This window comes from Lissotriton helveticus, chromosome 3_1 (genome assembly GCF_964261635.1).
Source record: "Lissotriton helveticus chromosome 3_1, aLisHel1.1, whole genome shotgun sequence".
Classification (NCBI taxonomy): Eukaryota; Metazoa; Chordata; class Amphibia; order Caudata; family Salamandridae; genus Lissotriton; species Lissotriton helveticus.
The window spans coordinates 1,725,930,067-1,725,952,909 of record NC_136061.1 but is presented as its reverse complement, the minus strand read 5'-3'; the positions used below and the strand labels follow the sequence as shown (position 1 = coordinate 1,725,952,909).

General features: G+C 45.8%; 1 protein-coding gene across 3 annotated transcripts in view; it reads right to left on the bottom strand.

Moving 5' to 3' along the window:
• EYA3 (EYA transcriptional coactivator and phosphatase 3) overlaps positions 1 to 22,843 on the bottom strand; it is an 860,742-nt gene that overhangs the window by 230,345 nt on the left and 607,554 nt on the right. For all 3 annotated transcript variants that reach the window (XM_078682511.1, XM_078682514.1, XM_078682513.1), the window contains one exon: positions 10,106 to 10,189. In XM_078682511.1, the coding sequence (XP_078538637.1) occupies positions 10,106 to 10,189 (84 nt within the window). The remainder of the gene's footprint in view (positions 1 to 10,105; positions 10,190 to 22,843) is intronic.

The window sequence follows — 22,843 nt, the reverse complement described above, 5'->3', positions numbered from 1 at the left end:
CTTTCTTTGCGTCAAACGCTACAAAGACCGCCGGGATGCACTTCTTAGTTGCCTCTCCAGCAAATGGATTACCCGCCTTAGATTATCATGGGTCTGACGTCCCTTGATAACCCTGACTGGTCAGGGCGAATCAGCTCAGACATAGCGTGCCCTAGACTATTAGCTATAATTCGAATATGCAACTTGGCATCAATATTAAGCAGGGTGATTGGTCTGTAGGATGCACATTTTTTAGGGTTTTCCCTGATTTAGGAATGACAGTAATTAAGGCCTCAACCATTGATGGAGATACTGCTAGAGAATCAGCTATATAATTAAGAAGATCCGTCAAATACAGGGTAAGGTCCAAACTAAAAGTCTTATGAAAAGTGAGCATTAAATCAGTCAGGGCCAGGTGTCTTATGGAGCTTAAGGGAATTAATCGCGTTCTGTACCTCCTCTTGTAATGGGGTTATTCAAGCTATCCTTCAGATCCCCGGAGAGTCGTGGCATGGCGACTGAATCTAAAAAAATCTTGATTGTTCCCGGAATACAAGGACAGAGGTATAAAGGTGATGATAAAATGCTTGGAAGGCCCCTGCCCTCCCATCTTCTGAATGGCAGACAGTCCCATTCTCGTCCTGTATCAGACCTATATAGGCCCTTTTCTGTTTAATTCTTAATTGTCGTGCCAGAATGGAGCCAATTTTGTAACTCTGTTAAAAGGTGGTCTTTCTCAGGCATTAGAGGGAGATCTCTGCTTTATTAGCATATACAGCCTGAATCTTCCCCTTCCAGGCCGTCATGTTCCTCTGGAGGCCAAGAGTGGGATTGGTCTTATGGGCCTTTTCTGCTAGAAGTAGTTCCTCCTATAGTGCCTGTCTCTCCTTAACTCTCTGATGATGTAAAGTGGATATAAGGGAAATGCACTTATCCTGGATAGCCGGTTTAAACGCATCCCATGTAGCGGTGTATGACGTATCACTGCGGTCATTTATCTGGAAAAATTCTTTGATTGTTTTCCTAATTTTATCCCAAAAGAGACAGTCCAGCGTGAGTATATTAGGGAAGTACCAACTTCGATACCCGATTTTGGTTTAGGCCATGAGAATATAACCTCTAATGGAGCATGGTCTGATAAAATGATTGGATGTATCTCTACCAATGTGACGGCATGATGAAGCTGCTGACTAAAACAAATATGATCGTTCCTTGAATATGTTCTATGGGAGTGTGAAAAGAAGGTGTAATCGCGCGTTGGCGGGTGCAGCTCCCCCCAGACGATTTATAACCCCCAACTACTGAAGTTCCAATCTGGCTGCCTTGGTGAGGACGCTAGTCAGTTCTATGTGAGTGGGTGGTGTCTAATTCGGGATCCCAGAGCAAATTAAAATCCCCGAGCATCATTATAATTCCTAACAGAGAAGGCAAAAAGAAATTCAGATTGTCCCGTGTTAGGGGCTTACACTGTGGCAATCGTACACAATCGGCCGCTAAACAGCCATTTAACCATTAGGATCCTTCCCTCCCGGTATGTCTTGCTGCCCAAAATGTGAAATTTAACTGAGGTGTGAAATAGTAACACAACCCCCTTCGGTTTTGTAACAGCAGAAGATCTATATATAAGCAGGTATGATTTGCGGTGTTGTCTCCTTTCTTCACTCCGTTTAAGATGCATTTCTTGTAGGCCCTACTATATCAAAATGGTGATCTCTGAGGTATTTTGAGAGTTGGTGACGTTAGTTGGGGGAATTTAGACCTCTAACATTCCATGTCAAGGTGTTCAGCGTCTTGTTAGAAAGTTCAAGTTCAACATGTGAAAAGAAGCTGCTCCATGATAGGGACCTAGGGGTTTCACAGATCGTACCTTCCTTCTCACCCCCATCAAATCCCCCCCATTACACCCTTGCCCCCTCTCCACATACGAACTCTCCCACTTCAATCCTCCCCCATCATGCTAGGAAAAGAAATCATAAGACAAAACAATCCAAAACAAAAATGATTAACATGTCAGACTAGTGGCATCATCTAGTTTAGAATTTAGCGGGTATTGGACTCAAACCCACTCGAGTACACCACAGACCACTCACAACTACCATAGTTCTAACATGAACTTTTGCAGACAATCCGGAATTCCCTCGTATAGAGGGAACCCTCAAAGACTCTGCTCTCCTCTCATGACCATAGGTTACAACATCTTCGCAGGTAGGCCCAGCGCCAAGGAAGGAACTCTCTAGCACCAAAGTTATCGTAAAGAGGGGACCTGCGACGCAGCAACCCAGAGTCACAGATAAAGGAAAAAGAAAACATGATCTCCTCTCATTTTGTATCAACTGTCCCACTCTTACTCTGTGGGAGCCATGTTCTAGAGGAGTGATCGGTGATAGCAGACCGCGGGGAGTCCCCTTTGGGAACATCAGCCCCTACTTCAGTTATTCCCAACAGCGAAGCAGCCCCACCAATCTCCGTGAAATGTTGGTGTTTGTTATTAAACTCAAAGGCAATATCAAAGAAACAAGTCCATCAATATTTAATGCGGCGATCCATCAGCGCTGCAGTGACTGGTGTGAATTGTAATCTCCAAAACAGGGTAGATGGGGCAATGTCCTGATATAACTTTGGAAAGTTATATTATCACAGTGTCGCGCTATTTGAAGGATCAATTCCTTGACCGTAAGCAAGCTCAACTTGGCTAAAATGTTTCCCTTCACCAGGAGCCTGCCGCCCCACTTTATGTACACGTTCTATCTGCACCTCTGGATCTTCACCGCCCAAGATGTTGACGAAAAGGCCAAACATGAACCATGCGAGATCAGGGCCTTCACTGCCTTCCGCCAAGCCCTGTACTCTTATATTGTCTCGTTGGGAGGGATTTTCTCAATCTTCACAGTGAAGGAGGGTGGTCTATAGTGGAAAGCTCCAATATTTTCTCCATCGGGGTCATCCGTTTGGCAATTTGCTGAGGTTTTGCCTCCATGTCCATAGCCCGGGTATCAACCGAGTCTACATCGGCCTGGAGGGAAATTAGGGGAGAGTTAACCTCCGCTTTGAAGGAGTTGAAGGAAGCTTTGATATTGGCTTTGAGATCCTCTTGCAACTGTTTCATAAATTCTTGTAGGGGTGAGAGAAGGTCCTACTACGTTAGTGCCACATTTCTCCCTGTGGAGAGGTTGTGGAGCTCCACATTGACCTCTGCTGGGGCAAAGTAACTTAATACTCTGTTGGCCCGGACATTCCTTCGCGACAGATGCAGCTGGGTGAGAAAAAAAGATTTACAGACCCAAAGATACCAAAATAGGCTCAAACGTGGCTTAGGTTCGGAGAATTTCTCTGGATAAGTTCATGCCCTTCAGGCTCCCCATGCAGAATCCTCCTTCCGCGCGCACACACACCGGGGTCAGTGAATGACAAGCTCAACCAGGCCCAAAAGCTCATGCTTTAAAGGTTGCCTCAGAGGACAATGGGAGCACCCCAAGTCTCCCCATCAAAGTGATCCCCTGCCAGGCTCACAAATCATGCAATGTAGGATGGTGGTTCTTAATTCTATGTCAGGACCTGAGGCTTAGATTATGCCATTCTTCCTTCGCCGCTTTATTTTTCAGCAGCCATTTTCAAAGACAAATAACAAATCTACTACTCATGAACAGCAGGGAGTAGGAAAAAAGTTTTGAGCAGGAGTCCTTCCTCTCTGTCCACAGTCCAGCCTTCACTTGGTCCCTTCACTGTGTTTCTTCTTCCTTCGCTGCTCGGCAGCAAGTTAAGTTGCTTTTTTACCGGTCTCTCTTCTGGGGAAGGTTATTGCATTGATTTTGGTATGTTCGAGTGTCGTTTTGACTTCTGCAGATTCCCGGTAGTCAAAGGACGCAATTTCCGTGTCTTGCCCAACCATATACCCTGTGTTGAGGTAAGGTCCTCCCACCGTTTGGGGGCGCTGTGCCCTCTCACTAGGCAGCATGACTCAGGCACTAATAGGGTGCTGACGAGCGCTGCCTAGTAGAGAGGCTAGTCCGGTCCCCAGCCTTCTGAGTGACACCCGTTTGGGTCTATAACCTCCTGATTTATCATTTTACACCTCTCTGGGATCTGTACTTGGCTATGCTACTGACGCCCCGCGGAGTTGTACAGGCGACTACAGCGCTGTGTGGGACACTAATATTGGGTCGCAGGAGCCCCTCCATTTATCACAGGGCGCCCGTGTCCCTAGGGCTCTGTCCACGAAGGTGTGTGCCTCCGGCCCACCCAAATTAGCCTGGGTTCTCTCCCAGCTTGAAACTCCCCACGCACTGCCTGCATATTATTACAGCGCTTCAAGGACTGCCTATTGCCCGTACTGGGTGCCCCATTACTTACTGTCATGCAAGACCAGAACCAGGAGGAGCCCTTGTCCTTCCTGCCATGAGGCAACAATTTCTATCAGGCAGTAGATGATTCTATTTACAGGGCTGTTCACCAGGCCATGGAACTCTTAGAACAACGACTCTCAACGTAGATCACGCGGGAGTGTGACAGGTGGGGCTAAACCCACCCCGAATCCTTCAGAGGTCCCCCCCCCACCCCCCCAAAGACATCGCAGGGAGAAGGGCCCTCCCACCACAAAGGTTGTGTGCAACCATGGGTAGACGCTGATGCATTTGCATGCATGACCCACGCGTTTTTAGCGCACCCTACTTCTCCCGCAGTCAGTACCGGCAGCCCCCTTGGATAATTTCCAGACCACACCACCCCCGCATGGCTACTAGGAATCCCCAAGCTACTAGGAATCCCCAGGACACTAGGGATTCCCCAGGGGACACAGACGACGCAGGTCCCTCAAGAACTTGGCTCCCCACACCTCTCCTGCCCCAGAAGGCCCCTCAGATATGGTGGACCTTTTCGATATTGTCCATCCTCGGTCTACAGACTGGGTTACGTGAGACAAAGTAGCCAAATATGACGAGCCGCCTGTGTAAGCCCATGGAGAAAGGTGCTCTTAACGGCCTCTGGGCGGAAGGCCCCCACCCCTGTCTGGAGGACAAAGTCGCCCTTACCCCAGACATTAACCCCAAGATGGTGACATTCCTGGCCAAGTTTGTCAAGGACCCTAAGAAGGGTATTGACTGGTCCTGGTGTTCTTGCCAGGATAAGCTCCTCAATGCTGTAGGCCCGGTCACCAAGATCTTGGATATGGGCGAGGAAGCTAAAGCATCAGGTTACCGGATTTCGCCAGACGTCCTGTCAGGGTGGGCGCAGCATGCCATTGTGTACCTGGGGAACGCCAACTGTGCGCTCTCCCCTCAGAGGCACCGGTCCCTTTTAATAAAAGTGGATCCTAAGTTGGGAGACTTTGCCTTTTCGGAGGCCAGCACTTTTGCCCAGGGGGTTTGTTCAGGGACCCCTTCATGAAAGAACTGAGCAAACTCATGGTGACATTCACGTCATTAGACAAGGCACAGTCCAATAACCGCAGAGTTTTTATCCCGCCCCCCCACCCCCACCCCCCCGTTTTCCAAGGGGCAGGTCGTGGCAGGGGCCACTCGACTGGCTGGTCCACCTACTCCAACCCTGACAGACGGGCAAGGCTCCGGGCTTGGGGAAGACCAGGATGGCGCAAGCTTCAACACATTCTAGCCCATCCAGGAGACAGAAGTTTCGAGGTCACGGATGATTCAGAGGCTAATCTAATAATCCTGCCATAGGTGAGTGTGCTGCCTTCGGTGCACCTGCGAGTGAGGGGTTTTTGGCAAGCTTCCTCCTGGCTTGGGCCTCTCTCACGTGCCATGTTTGAGTACTGCAGATGGTGCAGGGCTTCCAGGTGGAGTTTTATGGTCGTCATTACCAAGGGTTCTGTCCCTGTCCCATTTCCTTCTCTCAGTGCTACGCGGAGCTGAGAAGAGAAGTAGTCTCTGCCCTTATTCAGAAAGGGGCGATTTGCCGTTCTACAGAACACCCCCAAGGTTTTATCAGCAATCTTTTCCTGGTTGACAAGGCGGACTGAGACCAGCAATCAACCTAAAGAATTTAACGAGTGGGTGGTTTACCACCACTTCAAAATGGAGGGTATTCACCTTCTCAGGGATGTGTTGAGGCCACTCAACCGGATGGTCCGACTAGACCTGAAGGACGCTTACCTCACTGTCCCAGTATTTCCCCTCACTGCCGTTTCCTGCAGTTCAGGTGGGACAGTCAGGTCTTCGAGTTCACCACTCTGCCTTTTGGGCTAACATCAGCGCCATGGTGTTTCACGAAGGTGCTCCGGCCGACTGGAGTTCCTAAGGGCACAGGGCATTCAGATGATCATGTACCTGGACAACATGCTGTTCATGGCTCAATGTTCCGAGACACTGACCAGTCACTTGCAAACAGTCAACTTACTGCAAGGATCGGGCTTAGTCATCAACGAGAAGTCTCTCTATTACCCTGGTACAAAGCGCGACCTTCCTGGGGTTCACAATAGATTCCACCTCTTCGACCCTGAGCCTACCGGCCCAGAAAATGGCAAAATCATGCAGAGCTTCGCCAAACTTTGGCCAAACCACATACCTCTGCGCCAAGTAGCTTGCCGGGAGGGCCTCCTCAATCCAGGCCATCTTTCCCAGCCCATTATACTACTGTGCCTTGTAGCGGCTCAAGGCACATCATATCGGGAGGGGGCTGACTTATTCGCAATCCATCCCTCTTACAGCAGAAGTGAGGGAGGAGATGGTTTGGTGGCTTACCCACAAAGGCATGGAACGGAAGCAATCTTCAGCTCAGCACCAGAAATCGTGATAGAGTCTGATGCCAGCCGTACTGGCTGGGGGGCCAGATGTGGAGAATTTTCCATGGGTGGAGCCTGGTCAGCACAAGAGCAGTCGTTACACATCAACTTTCTGGAGCTTCTGGCGGGCTCGTTCATGGTGCAGTGCTGGACAAGAGACCGAGTGAAATCCGGTGTCCTCCCAAAGATAGACAATATTTCTGCCATCAGATGCATAAATCATCTGGGCGGCACTAGGTCCCGGGCACTGGTGAACCTCGCCTGGAAATTTTGGAACCTGGACAACCAAGTGTCGATCACAGCGGAGTATCTCCCAGGCCGAGTGAACAAGGTGGCAGAATGGCACCCTTGCCACCTCTTGGATTCTACTGTTTGGAAACTGGATCTCCAAGTGTTCTCCCAGCTGATTAAAAAGTGGGATCCTTGTTCAGTCGATCTATTTGTGTCAAGTATGGATCATCAGTTACCAAGGTTTTTCAGCTGGAGGCCAAATCCTCAGGCGGAAGCGATGGATGCATTCCTCCAGGATTGGCATCGGGAACATGGCTACAAGTTCCCCACGATCATGCAGGGGTCTGTCCACGTTTGCTGCCAACAGGCGGAGGTTGTGTTGATCACCCCTCTTTGGAGATCTCAAGTGTGGTTTCCAGTTCTTCTGAAACTTTACTGGGATTTTCCAATCCGACTCTCTCACTTTCCCCACATTCTGCTGAATCCGGAGCTCACCTGGTAGTGGAAGGGACGCTTCGGTTGATGGCCAGGCGGTTCTCAGGCGATGCTGGTTGTTCCAGGGCCTTTCGGGAGACGCTGAGTCCTTGCTATTCAAAGCATGGGAGGATAGCACAACCAAAAGATACCATTCCGCCTGGAACAGATGGCGCCATTGTTGCTTGAGACGGAGTGTTGATCCAGTGGGTGTAGATATAGTCCATGTCCTCAATTTTCTGGCGAGCCTTGCGGAGGAAGGGTTGGCCTACCGCTCCATCAATACTTTCAGTTCGGCAACCTCAGCAGGTCACTCGCCCATCCAGGGGTCTCATGTGGGCGAGCACCCATTTGTTTGTAGGCTCCAAAGGGGAATCCGTCTTTCCCTCCCACCGGAACCATGCTACTCTGCATTATGAATCTGGTGTTGAATCTTTTCCTATCCTGAAAACCAAATAGATTTCTGTCACACAAAGAGCTCTCTGCGAAATTGGCGACCCTATTATGTCTGGTTTCTTGCAGGCATGCGTCTGACATTCATGCCCTAGACATCTCGGCCAGAGTGTTATTTTGTGGATGGGGTTTCATTTACAGTCAGTAGAAGGACCAAATGTCATACCAAGGTGAATTCCTACCCAGCATTTCGAGAATCCCCCAAGCTGTGCGTGGTACAATGCCTCAGAGCATATGAAAAATTGACAGAGGAGGCCCGCCCTCCGGGTAAAAGACAGCTGCTTATTGCATTACGGAAACCATACAAAGAAGTTAGACAAATGGGTACATTGAGTAATGCAGGAGGCACGGATTGACAAAAAAGTTTGGTGCTCACAACGAGGGGGGCAATGGCTTCTAAGGCATTTTCGCTCGGAGAGCATTTGGAAGATCTTGTGCGCGCTGCCCACTGGTCCTCGGATTTGACCTTTAAAAGGTTCTACTTTAAGCCAATGTTGGAGGTCGCTCAGCTGGTGGTGGATAAGATTTGAACTGGCATAATCTGAGCCTCCGCTCCTGACATAAAATGAAAATTTGCCTAGATCTAGTACATGTAAGTTTTAATTCTATACACGGAGGCAAGGATTATCCCACCCGGCGATCGCTGAAGACATGGACCCTCCCCGTTCTGGAGAAAGTACTTTGTTTCGAGGGTCAGCTGAAATGTTTGGTATATTCTTGGTTATTGCCTATAGTCATGTATTGCATTGCCTGTTTAGGGTTTGTTTTGATGGCTTGGTCATATTGGACTTGGTTCTGACGCTGCCTGTTGCAGGAAATGATGGGTCCAAACAGGATGCATGAAGTACATAAAGGAGCGGTTAACATGAAGAAAGAGGAAGAGGAAACACAGTGAATGGACAAAGTGGAGGCTGGACTGTGAACAGAGAGGAAGGACTCCTGCTGAAACCTTTCGTCCTACTCCCTGCTGTTCATGGGAGTAGTAGTTTTGTTATGCGTCTTTAAAAATGTCTGCTGAAAAATAAAGAAAAGGAAGAATGGCATAAATCTCGCCTCCGTGTCCTTAATAGAATTGAAACTTACCCTTACTAGAGCTAGGCAAATTTTGATTAGGCCCACTGAGATCCTGCTCCAAACATGTATTGGGGAGGAGGTGAAAGTGTTCTACATCATTGTGCAGTCTTAAAAGGGAAAAATCAATATCCTCCATTTGATCGACGTAAGTGTACATGGGCTTTACTCAAGTGCGGTGACATTTTAGGGTCAGGCACTCGGTACTGCAGAGCATTCACAACCATTCTGGCTCCAGTGCCTCTCGGCTATGGATTTTCTTCATCTTACATGTAAGCGATGCATGCGGGTGTCTCAGTCACCTCCTCGGGTGGGCCCCCCAGCCCACCATCAATATTGAGTCGCTGCCATCTTACCGCGGTGCTCCTGTGGCTTATACCGCAGAGACACCGCCGTTAACAACATCGGGTCCGGGTGACGAAGAACCTCTCTTGGTGCTCGAAGGGATGTAAGGCGAGGATGTTCAGGTTGCGGTAAGCAGCAAGTAAAGCTGGTGCACGAGTAGTGCTTTCAATAGTTAGGCCTGCACTTTCGCACCCTCCATGTTGTCTTGGGGAACTTTATCTCTGCCCATTAGAACCCCAGGTTCTTCCCTCTCAAGCCTTGGTAGCAGCGTGGTGCAGATGCCCCCGTGCTCCGTCACCTCTGCACAATCTAGTAGTGGCTGCTTAAGTGGTGGATGCAATCTGTTTAGGGGTGATCCGTGGGGTACACAGCAGACTTCTGTGGATTACATCCACCCGGCTATGACAGTTGGACACGTCACCCTCCATTAGTTTTTTGCACTTTTTCCATAACAGTAGTAAGAGATCGACTAGAGAACAGTATTATTTGCTAGATATTGCAGAATTATAAAAGATGTTTATCAAATTAAAATACACAATGCAATCCAGAGGTATCACTTTTAAAAGCAAATAATTGCGGCTTTAATCCAAGTGTAATTTGTAAATTTTCTGTGTTAAACTGTTCAAAAAGTAGAATAAGTTTGCTTTATCGTTTGAATTTTGTATTCTGTGTATAGAAGTTGTGTTCTGGTCTTCTTAAAAAAACTTTGACTAATACAACCCTAAACTATGAATTGAAAAGAAGAATAAAGATTCATAAACTGGGTAATCTCCAATAAATGTGTTTTATAATCAAGTAGAAATGGAATGAAAATACCTTTCCATATTTTTGTGCATAAGACCCCGTGAGTAAGGAATGGAAGATAATAATGGTCTCATCCAAGTCCCATAGAAATACCCGCTGAAAAAGAAAAAGAAACATCATCTGTAATTTTTCTTTTTATAATGAAAGCATAAAGACAGTCTCTGCAGATGAGAACATCCTCGTTCATCCATGGAGCCATATAGCTACCTATCATCACGATTTTCAGTCACCAACTTTTCATTCTTTTCCATACAATTATAGGTTGTCTGCGTGTGTCTCAACTGACATTTATGAGCCTCAGCTCACACCACCACAGGTAAAGTGGTACTTTCATACATCCTATATATTTTCACTATTAGTTTCAAACCATTCAGCAAAGCTTCTTTGCATTTCCATCCACTAACAAGTCTAAAATTAGGCACACCAATAAGGACTAAAGATTAGAAACGGAGACAACCGATTTTCTCATGAAACACAAATGTGCTCTATAAATGAATAGCTTCTTTGAGTATTCAGTGTACTTTATTGGTATGACTTCATCCTCTGACTCTGCCACAGACTCGGAACCAACCTGGCCACTGTTGTAGATGGCAGTACAGGGATCCATGCACACATTCGTTCAGCTTCACATCTCCACCCTCTCTAATACAATGAACTACATTCTCCTCTTACACCAACCCCCGCCCCAAGCAACAGTCCGCGTTATAGAGAAGATATTTCATAAATACTGCCACTGCATACAAATTAGGAACTTTGATGCAGCATAAGGTCACATAAATGGTAAGCAAACAGAATCTGCCCAATTCAAAATAGATATTAAAGTAATAACCAGTTTAAAAGGTGTGCAGAAAATCTGGTCTGTACAGAAGAGACGGTCCTAGTGAGGAGAAAAAATAAAGCAATAGTAAAGTCTATTTTTACGACTGGCAGAGTTTACTGCTTCCTGAACCCATACCAGTTAATGGCGATGTTAATTTGGTAAGTGGAGGTTTAACAGTTATCTCTTCAATGACTGATACTATTTAACTGTTCTAATATGATGTGGGACTGGGATACTTCCCAATAAGGACTGTTCCATTGTTTTTTGTGTGTGTTTTCTTGGAGTCTGGAGTTTCAAGGAGCAGGATGTTAGAGCTCCTACGAAGGAATTGCCCCCATGAAACCAGTGGCTTCCAAGTAAGATATTTCGGGGTACGTGAATGTAGTACAATCTGGTTCTTGCAGGCTAGTTTGAAGATACACACAGCATTAATGGGAAGCCTCCTTATTGAGATCAGACAAGCCAATTTGTGGTCAAACATTTTCCAACTCCGACCAGCCTGGGCACTATGTGTAGGACTGATCTGGCAAGAAGGTGAATTCTGAGTACTTTATTTTTATTTGAACTCGTCTGACATAAAGCAGAATTCTTTTTAGAGTGTGTTTTTGTATTTATTCCTTGACAAACCAGGTTGAATCAGGTTCTTTGAAGATGGATTTTGAAGCTAGATTTGTTCTGTGGTACTGAGGATGGGAATGTGATCTTTCGCGCAACAATTATTGAGTTATATTCTCTCAATAGATCTAGACTGTTGACAGCAGTGGTGGTCCTGCTATTAAGAGGTTCTTTGCGGCAGTGTAGTCCAGGGCTATATCAAGGCTATTGGACAGGATGTTGTGGATGTTAAGCAGGGGGTATTAAACACTTTTCCTGGTAAATACGTACATTAGTAAATTCATTGGCTCAGTGAGGGTGTTACTATTTCAAGACATGTCACTGATGACTTGGGTATATATTGGACAGGCGATTTGAGTGGGAGCTAGCGAAGTTAAGGAAGTGGGGACCTCACTATTTGATAGAAGTAGTGGGCTGTTGCATAGTTAGAGATTTTACAGGTGAAGTAGGTAGAGAAATAGTGTGTGGATTTGGAAACAATTGAGGACATAGACGATGAAGAACAAGGAGTGGTGCGGGGATTGGCAGAAGGGAGCAGGCTTGTGGTAGAATGGGTTGTGTGTGAAGCCAACAGAAACTTAGTGAGTGAGAGAGAGAAGGATTAGAAGGATTGCTGTGAGGGCAATTTTTGTTATATTGGTAGTGCTTGCCCAAGAATCTAATTGGAGTCTAGGGGTAGATATTTGATATAAATTAGTTGAGGTTTTATCACATTCAGGAGTGTGGGGAACTATTTCATCAGCTGTCTTGTTTAGTGAGAGAATATGATTGGCTCAAAATAAACAAAAGTATGACAGTGCTGCATTTGTCTAACTTCTAGTGTGTGTTGGTCAGCTCATCGTGGATTACCAAATGTTCTTTTGTCAGTTTGATTGAGCATGGAGTGTGTTTTGATTCCCTAATGGACACTGTTTTCGGATGCACTAAAGAATGTGCTTTTTTTTAATTCAATACATTTTATTATTTTCTGCAAACAGGAAAAGGACAGTGTCAAAAGATATAAATACACTACTAGAGCAATACACTACACATTGAGGGGGGAGGGAAAGACTGCATGACATAAATCATATTATTGATAGGATCACTTCTTTACATTCTTAATCAAGATGTTAGATGTTGAAATCTAATGCCTGAATTACAATGTTTTTATTGTTACAAACTGACACTGTCGCCTCAAAACTTAGTGATTTCAAAGCTGATTTAGTGAGCGTCTTATGCGTACGAAGCTTCAGAAAACTCATCCCGATCAAGGTGGCATAGGTATAGAAAAGAAGGTTGGTTTTTGTGATCTTTAGCACCTCTGGATATTCTCTTAGGTCTCCGTTCTTTATATATTATTTTTTTGTTTGTTTGTTTTACAGATCCACTTAAGTTTGCCAGGTAAGAAATTTGGAAGGAATGGAGCCATCTTTCAAGAGTAGGCCAGATGAGTTGGCAGGAGCACGTGATGCAGAAGTTGACATATTCTGTATTTATATACTGTATTTTCCTGTTTTTTTATAGTAGTAAGCACTGGGCTCAGTTTAGGTATTATGATTGTTGCCTTCTTGAAATATTGACAATAGTTAGCTTAACATTAACAGGGGGCTGGATAATCACCATGACGGTAGCTGGAGGGAATCAAGTAAAGGAGTTAAGCAACATCCTTCAGCATTGTCCCATGTTGATTCCCATTGGTCTCTGTACGCTGTCCAATTCAACAACTGCACAAAAACCCATATGAACCTAGTGCACTTATCAGAACTTTCATAGTTGAGGAAAATGCAAGGAAATCTACCTCTAGGCACCACACAATTTATTGGCCGTCTCTGGAAGGCTGAAGGCAACCGACTAGGATGGGTCAAAACAATCTGAAACTAAACAAGTCCAAATCCGAGATACTAAAATGTCAAACAATCTATCTTATCAGAAATGTGAACTTTCTCTGTCCTCCACATTTTTAGCTTTCAATATTTTTTGTTGGATTTTATTAAAATAGATAGATGGGCACTACCATCTTGGTACCAATTATATCAACAATACTCAACCTCCCAATCACCTACCTACTCCACTCTCTCCCTGCTCTTCCCAGTTCCCCAAACCATTCATCCTACCAACCTTATAAGGAGTATGCTTTCCATGCCAACTTTGAGGGAGGGAATGAACCCCAAATTAATTCCACCTTAGCCTGCTCAAGCTCAGCAGCAGTCAGTAGGTATTCTGGGCACTCCCCAGTATGTTGAACACTGAAATGTCACATTAGACTTGGGCAAAGCAAGTAAATGCAAGTTTTCACTCCCTTCTAAAGCGCCTCTAGCTGTCCTGCGACAGTTGAACCAAACTTTTCCATCTCAAACAACCACCAAAGCTTCTGCAGCCACATCTCCTGTGGGAACTGTTTGCAATCCCTAGTGCACCAGATTGACTCATTTCATTTTTGGAGGATATGGTACAAAGTTTTACCTTGCTTAGACTCCAAGGAGCAGACTGCTTTCGACAGGCTGTAGACTCACCACGGATCCCCATGATATGGCTAACATAGTTGCCACTTCAATCCTGCCCAGAGTGTCCTTTCAAACTTGTATTTATTTAAATCAAGGACACAACCACACAAGGTTCCACTGTCTCCACAGCATTCCCGGCTAATGTTTTATGGGACTGGTCAATTATGTGCCCCAAAACAGAATCATAAATACTGCCCTTCTCTTCAGAGTGGAAAGCAAAACTGATTGTCCTCTCTGGTATATCTCGGCACAGTCACTCACGTGTCTGCATTCCTAGTTTTTTTTATTCCAGGTCTCTTACAGTACGTCTTTCTTCAGTCATGGTTTAGTATCTTTGCAATACTGCGTGCCTAGAATCCCCCTTTCCGGAACCAGCTTTTTAAAGAGAATTTTCTAGTGCACCCACACTTCCACCGTCCCTCCTGAAGGTCAGATTTTAGCCCAATGTTTGATCTAGAAGTTCCAGAACTATTCACATTCATTAACATAGATCTTATCTTTCACCTGCTCCAAGATCTTAACACCAGATACAACTAGTTCTGTAATGTGAAGCACCACACCTCATTCACATTGTGCAAGCTCTTTCTTAGGTCTCCCCTGAGCCAGCGCATGCGCTGCTCTGGGTGAGACATTTAGTAGGGCTCTGAGAAATGCTACTTTGCCAGCAATCAGCTTGCTAGAACGCGCACAAGCGCGCGCTCGATGTGCACAGCTGTTGTGGTTCTTTGATCTCTACCCCCATCTGGCATGCGTCTTCTTTCATCCAGCGCACGTGTGAATGCTTTCCTCTCGCCCCTTTGTTTTGATCTCTACCCCCAGGTGGCATGCGTCTTCTTTCATCCAGCGAGTGTGTGAATGCTTTCCTTTACCCCCTTTGTTTTTCCGACTCCATTTCCCCTTGCTTCGTGTTTCTTGGCAATTGTGTAGCACTTTGTACTTTTCTTTTTTCCCGCTACGATGTAAAAATAAGAATGTATTTGTTGGCAATTTTGTAACAGTCTAATATGTTCGCCACGATGTAGGAAGTGGAAGCTTTTTCTTCACAAGGGCAGCTTTCTTTATTCGCACGTCCTTGCTACCATCATGTGCCCCCTGCCTGTTCTCATTGCTTGCTCTTTTAGGCCAAATGCCCTTTCCCTTTTGCCTGCTCCTGTCCCCGGTGCTCACGTCGCCGGCGCTCCTGCTACCGGTGCTCCCGATCCCCACGCTCCTGCTCCCGGTGCACTTCTCTCTCCCTGAGTTACTCCTTCCAGTGTCTGCTCCCGGTGGTGCGGCTCTGGTGCTCACGGGGACAGGGAGCTTGTGCTACCCGGCCTTCTGTCTCTCCTCCCTGGCCTGTCCGAGCGCCTCTCACCGCCAGCAGCAGCTCCGCCCCCTCCCCTCTCCCGCACGCACTGTCTCCGCCCCTCTCCTCTCCCTCCTAATATCCCAGTTACTTCCCTTCGCCTCGGCACCCTCCTCTTTATTTTCGTTCTTCCTCCTGTCTGTTATCACCTCTCCTGTCTCGCCTCACCTTTATCCCCGACATCTGCAGTCTCTTTTTTTCCGTCTCCCTTCAATGTTTGTCCGCAATTTTTCTGACACTCTTTCAGCCAGATTCATCATTGTCCCGTTTTGCGAGTCCTTAATAGCGATTATTAAGGAATCGCTATTAAGGACTTGCAAAACGGGATTCATGTAGACATTGCAAAAAAAATTGCGATTCCTACATCTTCCTTATTTGCGATTAGCAAATTGCTAATCGCAAATAAGGAATAACTCCCCATTCATTCCTATGGGCCTAAAGGCCTAGAGGCCCATAGGAATGAATGGGGAGTTATTCCTTATTTGCGATTAGCAATTTGCTAATCGCAAATAAGGATGCGATTTCAAGGGTGCCAGGGGTGTCCAAAGGACACCCTGTAGCACATCTGAAATGAAAATGTAGACTGATGTTGCGCACACACATGTCCAAAGGACATGTGTGTGTGTAAAATACAACTTAGAAAAATGCACTAAAGTGCATTTTTTGAATTTTTCGCTATTTACCACGAAGTCAGACTTCACGGTAAATAGTGGCCAAAAATTGCGAATTCGCAATTTAAAAATGGTTAATGAATTGCATTTAAGGAATCTCAAATAAAGATTCCTTAAATGCAATTCCTCGCAATTTTGCGATTTTGCTCTTAGCGATTTTTGCATTTGGGATGATGAATCCCAAATGCAAAAATTGCGCTCGCAAAGGGCCAGATTCTCAGAATCTGGCCCTTTGCGAGCCGATTTTACGATGATGAATCTAGCTGTTTATGTCTCTCCTCATTGCAAATGCTTGGTTTATTTGTTGACCAGAAAGCACGTCTGCGCAGGGAGGGGCGAGTTTTATTTCAAACGTGAGGTGGCCACTTGCATTCATGGTTTATTGCGTCATGAAAGATAGTAGAAGATGTGAAGAGGTTGCGTGGGCGCAAAGCATTTGGAAACCTCTCGCCCGCTGCCAGGAAGACAAACAACCTGCATTTCCACCTGTAAAGAAGGACGCTGGCCAGCACTGGACTACTCTGATCTGCTCCAGTTAAGGGTTGCACCCCTGAGGGATATTTTGCCAGTTTGAATACCAACAGAGAGCTGCATAGGTATTTGTAGGACAGACTGCCACATGCTTCAGGTTTCCATTCCCATAATTTACAGCAGGCTCGCCGCCCAGGCCCAGCCTCTGTCCACTCCACCCACTCATTATAGAACAAAGCTCCCCTCGGGCCCGCGCCCGTCTATTCCATTTCCAATTACAACCACATTTCCTTCCCAGATCTGGTTCACATTCACCGATGGGACCGTAGCTCCTCATAGGAGCAGCTTCTGTCGCACATATTAACTTTATGTGCCTCAGCTCCGCGCAGGACCTGCCTCTGTCTCTCATGTTCAAGGACTATAGTCCATAGCTTCTCCTAGGTCTTGCCGTTGTCACTCATTGAGAATAAAGGTAGGCCTGTGCCTCTTATTCACTGATTGGGGCACTTAGTTCCTTAGATGTCCTACCTCCATCCCTCAAGTACAATGACAACAGGCCACAGCTTCTCAAAGTAACTGCCTTTGCCCCTCGTGTTCACAGGCTGTACCACATCTCTTCACAGGGCCAGACACTGTCCCTCATATTCACTGTTTATAGGCAGGCCCACAGGAATTATGAGGCAGGGTTTACTAAGTTGTGCAGCAAGAAAGGCAAATTATGCGGCACATTTTTTGCGTGCGCATGTTATCACTTTCAATGGAGACTGACTTACACAACACCAAGAGCCAATGAAGAACGTGCTGCCCCAGTGTTATTCCATATATTTATGAGTTTGCCACACTCTCCGCATAATGTAGAAATCTTCTGCATAACCTACTTCTAACATCAGCGGATAAAAAGTGAGAAAATTGCTCAGCATGGGGTGAGGTGATCAGTGCTGCAACACTTTACCATCAAAGATAACTGGTCACCCTCAGTTGTTGATTGCAGCCATCAGACATAACTGTTCCATTGTTCGCCCCGTGTAATTTAGTCAACCTACCTTATTAATTTGACACTCCACTGTTAATATTTCCAGGGGGCTTGCTTACCTTTCAGTAAGCTTTGTGGCGTAGCCTGACCCCGAGTAGCTTAGTGCCGCAATTCACCTTCTAGCGTGAGTCTCTGTGCTATAGTAAGTGCCTATAACAATGTTAAAAATAAAACCACAAGTCCCACAATGCCTAGTGCGAATGACTTAACAGCCATGAAGGGCTGCTTTCATTCACGAGTCAGGCAACTCGGCAGAGTGCTTTAGGAGCTCACAGTGTGTACCTCTGCTGGGGAATCGTATCGAGCTGCAGAAAACCAACAAAGTAAATACTTTGCTTCGTTTTCACCGCTGGCTGCATTTTCTAGACAATACTAGGTCTGTCGTTGGCTGGCAGCCCTTTGGCTTTGTCAGGGCCCTTAGTTCCTTAGATATCCTACCTCCATCCCTTGCGCGGATGAACAGCCAGAAAAGGAGGCTTCATAGAAAGCTTGTAGCTAAATCACCCAGCGAGCAGAGGTGATGGCAACTAGAAAAGCAGTCTTTAGAGTAAGAAGTCTGAGAGGACAGTTATGAAGCGGCTCAAAGGAAGCACACATAAGGTAAGTAAGAACCAAGTTCAAGTACCACTGAGACATTACGAAGGGAACAGGAGGAAAAAGATGAGTAATGCCCTTAAGGAAGCGATTTACAACAGGGTACTTGAAAAGAGAAGGCTGATCAGGAAGCCTAAGAAAGGCTGAAATGGCTGAGAGATAGCCCTTAACAGTGCCCAGAGTGGAGCCTTGCTCTGTCAAAAAAGGAGGAACAAGAGTACCTCGGAAAGGGTGGCAGAGAGGGGATCAACAAACTTTGCTGTGCACCATGCACAAAATTTGTTCCATCTGCAGGCGTATACCGTTTTAGTGGAGGGATGCCTGGCTGCCAAGATAACATCACAGACTTCGGGAAGAAGGTCAAAGTCTGTCAACTGTCGCCGCTCAATCTCCACGCAAGGAGGTGGAGGCTGGACAGGCTCGGTGGAGGACCGTCCCCTGCTGCTGCGACGGAAGATCCTCCCAAAGAGGCAGTCGGATCGGAGGATCAATGGCCATGTGTAACAGCTCAGGATACCAGACTCTCCGTGTCCAATCCGGAGCCACAAGGATGACTTGGGCCCGGTCACGCTTGATCTTCTTCAGCACTCTTGGCAGAAGTGGTATAGGCGGAAAGGGATATAGAAGACTGCAACTCCACTTAGGACAAAAAGCGTTGCCTAGCAAGTGCCGCCTTGGAAATATCAATACACAGAATTGCTGACAGTGCGCGTTCTCTTTGGTGGCGGATAGATCTAACAAAGGCTCTACCCACTGCTGAAAGAGACCTTGCGCCACTTCAGAGTGGAGACGCCGTTTGTGATCCATCATGCACCTGCGGCTGAGTTTGTATGCCCTGGCGTTCAGTGAACCTGCCAGGTGTTGAACAACCAGGGATATGCCCTGGTGTTCCAGCCATGTCCAGAGGCAGAGCGCCTCTTGACATAGGGTCCACGACCCCACCCTGCCCTGTTTGTTGCAGTACCACATGGCGGCGGTGTTGTCCGTGAACACCTGCACTACTCTTCCCTGGACAGAGGAAAGGAAAGCTTTGAGTGCAAGATGAATCACCCAGTGCTCCAGCAGGGTGATGTGTAGCTTGGACTCCTCCGGAGACCAGAGGCCCCTGATCTCTGCCTCTCCCAGGTGGCTCCTCCACCCTAGAAGTGCTGCATCCGTCACCATTGTGTACTCTGGTTGGGGAAGGGTGAGGGATCTGCCATTGAGCCAATCCTGGTTCAATAGCCACCACTGCAATTGAAGTGAAGTGCCCTCCGAGATCTGAAAGCAAACGGACAGATTCCCCTGATGCTGTGCCCACTTGAACTTCAGATTCCACTGCAGAGCCCGCATATGCCACCTGGCATGATCCACCAGCAGGATGCAGGAGGCCATGAGGCCCAGCAGCCTCAGGGTCATTCTGTCCGAAACTCGGGATAGAGGCTGAAAGATCAGAATCATAGCCTGAATATCCCAGACCCGCTACTCGGAAGGATAAGCACGAAAATGCGTCGTGTCCAGAACCGCTCTGATGAAAAAAGGAGCTTCTGAGAGGGGATCAGGTGCGTCTTCGGCACGTTTATGGTGAACCCCAGCAAATGCAGGAGGTCTGCCGTAGTCTGGAGGTGGAAGACAACTGCCTGGGGCGAGCCCACCTTCAATAGCCAGTCGTTGAGAGCTAGTCGGAATAAATATCCATCTTACCCGCTACCAATCCACACGTGTCTGACAAAAGATTTTTTTTTACAAATCTATAGTTGGAGTAAAATCAAATGAGTGCTTACTATAACTATGTATATACGTTTTAAGGAATGCGATTTGAATTAATATATTTTTTGCGACTTTCGCAACTGCTAAGTTTGACAATGAAAATTGATGAAATCGAGATACTTTTGAACTGAAATTAGGTGGTAAGATATATATCACTGAGCCCTCTAGATTTAATTTGTTTTATCATGAATGAGGGTCAATATGAGTGTCAGTGTAACAATAGGAGACAAATAATGTGGCACTTTCTTTTATTGACATGAAATGTACTTGCCTTGTTTTAACACCTAGGCCAGGCTGACAAATAATGAGTACATGCATGTTGTTTGCACATTGAGATGTATTGAGATAATGACTGTGTAATTTTGATTCTTATAACAAAGGAGGCCCATCTTGAATTTATTGCAAATTTTGTATTAGGTGAAAATGTGATTCTTTTTCTATGTATGTTGTGTCTCGGACTGGACTCAACTGGGGTTTCATATCCTAAGATAGGCGGATTATCTATGAATTTCTAGCTGGTATACTATATAGATACCATGTTAGTACAGGATGTGCTTTTAGAATGATTGTGTTTTCTGTACTCTTGGTATAGGATTAAATCATATAAAATGGTTACCTTTGGCTTCTCATCGTTTGCTTTTTTAATCCGCCCTGAAGTCCCACTGTCCTTGTGATGCAAAGCGCTGACTGTGTCTATGTTCTATTTGTATATGTCAAGATGAGAATATAGAATAAAATGTGTGATCTTTTGTGAACACTTGTTTGTTTGGAGATTTGACTAATGAGCCTGTTCCAGTTATAAGAAGTTGAGCTAATACTTACTGAGTGCTTCTCCCACCCCTTTTGAATGTTCATGTGAAATGTGTTGTTTTTCTTTGAAACGGTCAATCCAGTAAGTGGAGCACCTGTACTTGGACTCTGCTTGGAGTGCAGTGACATACAAGATCTTTCTATTTCACGTTACACTTCTAGTTTAAAATGTAAATGCTTGTTTTGTCTTGTATTCTATTAGATGATTTTTGCTTTATATTAATTTTTCAACAGCCCTGAAGAAGCAGATATGGAAGACACTAAACATGTTGGCTGAACAGTGCTATTCATGTATTGAGTTTAGTGCATTGGGCACAATATCAAGCAATTATGTTTGGAGTAATTTCACTGTAGAGTGACATTAAATTGAAAGTTGGTACGTATTACATATTGCTTTTCAATATCCAAGTTTTGGAAAAAATAAACTATTTAAAATGGTATTATTAAAATGTTGATAATTTTACAATTTCAGTGAATTTCTGTTGACCCTCCACCAAGTGTTACATCTATTGTTACGGTTGCAAATTAATTTTTGGTAACAAGGTTTATTATCAGGAAACTGGCAACCTTGGTGGGTTGAGTCTAACAAAACACTGGTATGCTTTGTGAATAATAAATGAAAGATGAGATTTATAAAGAGCATGGCTGCTCCAAAAAGTGTCCAGCACTAGCGGGCAAAAAACCCTTCAGTACACACCAACACACACACACACACCTCACAGTCACACTAGGAAGAGCCAGGATTTTAGTTTCCTACGGAAATGCAGTCTTGAGGGGAATCATACGTAAATCGCATGGCAGTTCGTTCCAGGCTTTAGCTGCCAGGAAGAAGGCAGCTTTCCCGTCCCTGCTGACCAGTTTGAAGCAAGGAATCAATAGGAGAGAGGCAAAGGAAGAATGTAGAATTCTAGAAGGACAATGCTGTGCAAATCAGATTTCTGAACTAGCTAAATACACTGCCCTATGCACCAAAACAAGGGTTTTGAATAATATCTGTTTCCTGAAAGGCAGCCAATGGAGAGAGCCTTAAATTCTGATGTAGTGGACAAACGCCTAGGAAGATCTCGACAAAGCCTGGTTGCAGCATTTTGGACCACGTGTAGGTGGCACACCAACCCCTCCACAGCTCTTAAATTTAGAGTGTTGGTATAGTCGAGACGTGAAGTGATCAACGCATGAACCACTACTCTCCTCCATCCAATGGGAGGAGGGAAAGGAATTGTTTCAGGGTGCGGAGCATTGGCTCACCACTGCTGAGATCAGCGGCTGCTTAGAAAAAGCCAGCGTCAAACTTCACCCTTAACTTTTTTTCACCACAGGAGCAAGGGAGGGGACGGCAGTGTGGGGACAGAGCAAAGCACTTTTCACCAATTAGATAGAGGAGGTCCAAATGGGATGATTTCTGTCTCCTCCAGGTTGCATTTGAGTTGGCTCCCCTGCATCCAATCAAGGACAGCATGCATGCATTCAGTAAAAGAGGTTGCAACAGATGCATGGGAGCAAAAGGCAAAAAGCAGCTGGGTATCATCAGAATATGAGATGATTTGACATAGGAACGGCTCCACCACAGAGGTCTGTGGGCAAAGAGGCATGCGGCACCACTTACTTGACTGTTAACTTCAGAAGAAAAAAAAAGCAAGCTAAACTGACTGGCCTCTGGAGTCCAACAAGGACTTAACACCAGCCCCACACAGTACCCCCAATACCCAAAGCAGAATCTGTGGAGGAGGATAGTGTGTATGTAACGGTATCAAAATTCCCACATCCAATGACCATTTAATATGGTCCGATATCTCCAGAACAGCTGACTCTGTATTATGATGGGAGTGAAAGCCAGATTGACTCGGAAAAAGCAGCTTTCATAGCTTGAAATACTCAGAGCTGCGCATTGACCAGTTTTTCTGATAGTTTAGTTAAGACGGGCAGAAGTGATATTAGCCTACAGTTACAGAATATGTTGTGACCCTTTGCTAGTAAAAGCAGGTCATGGACAAAACACTCACTGGACCCACCAACAGAACCTCTAAGATGTGATCACCACTGTGCTTCTCTGGCAGTAAGGAATAAGATACTGGGGTTCTGGGCCAAGACAACCTTGCTGAATGTCTCTATCCAGATCTTTCACTAGCCCGAAACATGCCAGCGCTACTCAGACATAC